Consider the following 4987-nt stretch of genomic DNA (forward strand, 5'->3'; position numbering starts at 1 on the left):
AATCGATTTTGGGAGCATTAAGAGCTTCAAATTGGTTGTTCATGGTGGTTGTGACATTGATGACAATGGCAATTTTGTAATTACTTGAAGATGAAGAGGGTGAGAGAGTAAAAATCTCATTTTCGAAAAAAAAAGAAAAAAAAAATTGATGGCATTTTCGTAAATTATATGAACTTGTGGGGTGAATAGGGCAAAACCAATTTTCAAAAAAAAAGAGGTTAGTTTTGTGTTTGACTTTAAGTTATAGGTCAATTCTGCAAAAAGTCCTAATCATGACTAGTAAAGTTTTTGAGAGCTATAGGCGGTTTAGTAAAGATTTATACAATTTTAAAAATAAATTCGGAAGCTTATTTTATAAATATTTTTTTTCTAATTTTGTGGTTGATAGGCTAATGCTTCACTTGCATCTAATGCTTCACTTGCATCGAATGCTTCACTTGCATATACTCAGTACGATGACATGCGCTAGTAATAATAAACCATCTTGATTCAGACACATGCATATAAGAGCAGGTTTATCCATGGCTCTTAAGAAGGTTGCTTAGGTTATTTAGGATTAAAGTAAGAGAAAAAAAACATTGACTCAAGATGCGTCCCTTAATTAAGAGAAGGAAGGCACGTATCTTAGTAAAAACGTGTCACAAAACTAGTGGATGAAGGATTTTCTTCTCTCGGTGTTTCTTCTTCTATTCTCCTCTCCTCCCGATCTGCATCTCCGCCAACGACTCCGATCAAAATCAATCAGGTTCCCTCTCTCTTCCTTCTCATCACTGATCTATACTATGATTCAGATTATTCCCTCAAATCGCATTTTCTTTAGATTTTCTCGATTCAATCCAATTTCTCTTACTCTGTTGCTCAAAGCATGATCTTTTCTTATTGTTTATGGTTTGGATTCCGGCGAAACTCAACGAGGGTGGTGCGGTTAGAGGCCGTGGAGGCGAAGAGAGGAAGAAAGGTTTGGGCTTTGTTAAAGGAGAAGTCAGAAAAGACGCCATTGTCGACTTGATAGCCGAGGAGAAGAAGAAGAGAGTTAAACCCTACATATACATATAAAGTATCAATATATATGTATGAATCAGGGTCGGTCTTTTTGTATGCTCACAAGTTGTTGTGTTGTTGTAGTGAAGGAGAGCTGGAGCCTGAGCCTGAGTCGCAACCAGAGACTGTATCTGAGACTACTGTTGGTGATCAGATGTGCTGTTACCGATTGGTGGACAGGATACGAATCAGCCTATGGGTTTGCCAGTCCGTTCTGGAAGTGTTCAGGTTCGCGTTCGTTTAACCACAACCCAAGCTGGTAGTAGCTCTAAGGCAGTAGATAGGCTTGAGAAACAGTTGAGTTTCCAGAAAAGTGTTGATGTTAGATCAGCAAGTCCAAGAACGGGCTCTCTCGAAAATGGTTCTAAGCTCCATGCCGAGAAGAAAAAGCCATGGACTTTTTTGGTGGTAGCATCCTCCGGGGTAAGTGGCATGAACGCTGGTGGGGATGAATCTGTTGAGATTGTAATAAGATACATTCTCTCTGATTCGATGCATGTGATGACCAAGAGGTTTCAAGAGATGCTCATGCGATAAATATCGGTGTGATAAAAGTGTTGGAACAGCATCAACAAACAGTTTCAGGTCAGTAATGGTGGTGTATTTGTTTCTCCGCCAATTGTGTACGAGCCTATTTCATTGGAGAGCATTTAGAAATGTGGTATTTAGAAATGTGATGCTCAGGTTGTTCTCTGGGAGGAAGAGGATCCCATTTATCACAAACTCTTGTTCTCTTTCATGTTTTTCCTTTTGTTTATCAATCACAATCTTAAACATTTTTTCTATCACAATTTTTTTAAGAACCCTTAGCTTAAGAAACTACCATTGAAGGACTAAAATTAGGTGTTTCTTAACATAAACTATTAACTTGATTTTAATATTTAAATATTGACTAAGAACCTATTTAGGGTTTACCCCAATAAACATGCTCTAAGTAACAAAAAAAAGGGGGATTTAAAGGACCCCACAGAAAGACAAAACTACTAATTATGAAAGTAACCATGAAGAAAGGAACGTACGAGGAATGTGAAACCGGTGACGGAGGCAAAGGATGTGGCGATGGAGGCGGCGGAGAGGGGAAGAGAGCCGAGATGGCCAACGAACATGACGGAGATGACTTGGAGAGAGTATTGAAGGAGGCTGACACCAATGAGAGGAGCAGAAAGCCATAGCTGTTTCTTCAGTTCTCCCTTAACACGCATCATCGTCGTGTTTGGCTCTGTTATCAGAAGCGGAGGCGTCACACCATCTGATCCCATCTTCTCTCCCTCTCTTTTTTTCTTTTTGAGTCCGGAAAGTAATAAGAAGAACCAAAGTTAAAGCAAAAAAATAATAATAAGAAGAAAATAATATAACAGAACTTGAGAAACAGAATGTAAACAAACTCTCTCTGTCTTTCTCTGTGTGTTCCTGTTTTCTAGGGTTTCTTGTGGAGCCGTCGTTGATATCTATGCTTTCTCTATGGTTTTCTCTATTTATTTTTAGAGCTGTCCCTCTTTTTCCTAGGGTTTGTGGCTAATGTTGAAATACTTGAGAATATAAATATTAAGTCCGTTTTTAAATGAAATTTTGCTATTTAATTCCTATTATTTCTCTGCCCGATTAGAGTTTTTTTTTTTAAATTAATGTTTTCTAATTCTACAAGATGTCAAAAAAATATTAATGTTATCTTTACAATATTGCACAATATGATGTCGGAAATATGCTCTCAAATTCCTTACCCTATCTTTTTTTTTTGGTTCCAGACAGTGACGTTAGTGGCTCCTAGTTCTCTTGTCAGTCTGTCACGTTATGCTTACCTCTTCAGTCCGATTGGTAGGCAGTGATGACAGAGACTCAGAGAAGCACAAATTCTTTTTTTTTTTTAAGCATAAATTTGCTCCTAAGACTATATACAATAGATTCAACACCAGGCCCGGCTCTGGGCTAAAGCCCATAAAACAAGGGCTTGGGACGCAAGATTTATAAATATTTTAGGGACAGATTGTACAGCGATTTTCTTTAGTGCAGTGGCTATTATATATCGTATTTCTTCTCTACTCCCGGGTTTGACTCTTCTTTGACTCTTCCTCTTACCATTTTTTCTGTTCGTCTATAATAAAGGCAAATTGACAATTTTTTTTTGTTCTAACTTTTGCCAATAGCCAAAAGAGTTGATCGTGAAGATTGATTTACCTTTTCAAACTGATTATATTAAATGATTAAAAACATAAGTTACAATAATACCTATTTTGTTTACCCTAACAATTGACGTTCCATCTTCTCTTTTTCAATCTTCTTGTTTATTTTTCTCTGCCTATCAACCATATTCCATCTTCTCTGAATCTATGTAAGTTTTTTTTTTCTTTGTTCTTTTGTTTTCGTTAACTTTTGATTGTGATTTACTTGTTTTATGTTCTAGCATATGTAATCTATTGGTGTCTATTATCTAAATTATGTTTTTCTTTTTAATGTTTTTGAATTGTAGTCTCTAAAGAATGCTTCCAGGAAACAGAATAAGAATTCAATCAAGTGGAGCTAAAAATAGGAACAAAAAAGCCAGACAAGATGAAGTGATCAAATCTCAAGCCAATGCTATGCTTAAGTATGTCACAATAACTAAAAGTTCTAAACCTGATGAAACCTCTGAAGCTGAAGAGGAAAAAGAAGATGAAGAGTTTATTATTGAAGAAGATGTTCATGAGAAGAGTGAAGAAGAAATTGCTAGAGATGATGCAGATTGTATGAATGTGGATAAAGAACAATCTGAGAATGAAAACATAGAATCCCAAGAGAAAGTTGATGATATTAGAAGCTTCCATGAAGATGTTGATATGGATGATCTTGGAAATTTGAAGAAAATTGAACAGAGAATGAGAGATTATTTGGTTGAGAGAGGTCCACCTACAATATATCCAGTTGATTATCCTTTTCCAAGAGATGGTATTGAAAGATGTTTCACTTATTCATGTTATACAAGAAGGATGAGCAATGGAGAGAAACAAGACAGGAGATGGTTAGTTTACTCAAAATCTAAAGATAAAATCTTTTGTTTTTGCTGTAAATTATTCACTCATGAAACCTTTCCTCCTCTTTTGATAACTAATGGATATGATGATTGGAGAAATGCTTCACATAGGCTGAAAAATCATGAAACTACTTACAACCATAATGTTTGCATGAGCTGCTGGATTGAGCTGGAAATGAGGCTGAAAAAGAGTGAAACTATTGATAAGCATTTGGAGGAGGCAATTAACAAGGAGAAAAACATTGGAGAGATGTTATGTTGAGGATAATTGCAGTGGTAAAGACTCTAGCAGAAAAAAAAATCTAGCCTTTCGTGGAGACGACGAAAAGGTCAGTGATCCAAACAGTGGAAACTTCTTGGCTTTTATTAAGATGATTGGAGGCTTTGATGAAGTAATGAAGGAGCACATTCGATGGGTTGACAAATGTGAAACTCAGTACCATTATCTTAGTCATAAGATTCAGAATGAGTTGATAGAATTACTTACTAATGAGATTAAGATGGTAATCTTAAAGAAGATTCAAGAGACAAAGTATTTTCCAATCATTTTGGATACTACTCCTGATATAAGTCGCAAAGAGCAGATGAATTTTTTTAATTCGATGTGTAGATGTTTCTACGGATTCACCAAAGGTTGAAGAGTTCTTTTTGTCTTTCTTGGAAATCAAAGACACAACAGGAGAAGGAATTTTTACCACTCTTCAAAATGCATTGGCTGATCTTAAGTTAAATATTGGTGATGTAAAAGGACAAGGTTACGACAACGGGTCTAATATGAAAGGAAAGCATAAGGGTGTTCAGAAAAGATTGCTGGATATTAATCCAAGGGCATTTTACACTCCATGTGGGTGTCATAGTCTCAATCTTGCTCTTTGTGACATGGCTTCTTCAACTGAGAAAGCAATTTCATTTTTTGGCACCGTGCAACGTTTATACAAT

General features: G+C 36.2%; 1 protein-coding gene, 1 long non-coding RNA gene and 1 pseudogene across 3 annotated transcripts in view; 2 read left to right on the forward strand and 1 right to left on the reverse strand.

Annotated features, from left to right (window-relative positions):
• The window catches only part of LOC106300700 (MATE efflux family protein 5), a 7846-nt gene extending 5270 nt beyond the window's left edge, over nucleotides 1-2576 (reverse strand). The window contains exons 1-2 of the mRNA XM_013736905.1: nucleotides 2427-2576; nucleotides 2061-2321 (exon numbers count right to left, since the gene is read on the reverse strand). Coding sequence (XP_013592359.1) covers nucleotides 2061-2300 — 240 coding nt within the window. The 5' untranslated portion in view covers nucleotides 2301-2321; nucleotides 2427-2576. The remainder of the gene's footprint in view (nucleotides 1-2060; nucleotides 2322-2426) is intronic.
• Nucleotides 550-1826, forward strand: LOC106300701. Of its 2 annotated transcripts, none has more exons than XR_001262055.1 (2): nucleotides 550-1057; nucleotides 1126-1826. It is a non-coding gene; the product is annotated as an uncharacterized LOC106300701 (long non-coding RNA). The 2 variants fall into 2 exon arrangements; XR_001262054.1 differs by having other exon boundaries at nucleotides 564-1032.
• A 942-nt stretch (nucleotides 2577-3518) lies between the features above and the next one.
• LOC106298137 overlaps nucleotides 3519-4987 on the forward strand; it is a 1731-nt pseudogene continuing 262 nt past the window's right edge.

This window comes from Brassica oleracea, chromosome C6 (genome assembly GCF_000695525.1).
Source record: "Brassica oleracea var. oleracea cultivar TO1000 chromosome C6, BOL, whole genome shotgun sequence".
In the NCBI taxonomy this organism is placed as follows: domain Eukaryota; kingdom Viridiplantae; phylum Streptophyta; class Magnoliopsida; order Brassicales; family Brassicaceae; genus Brassica; species Brassica oleracea.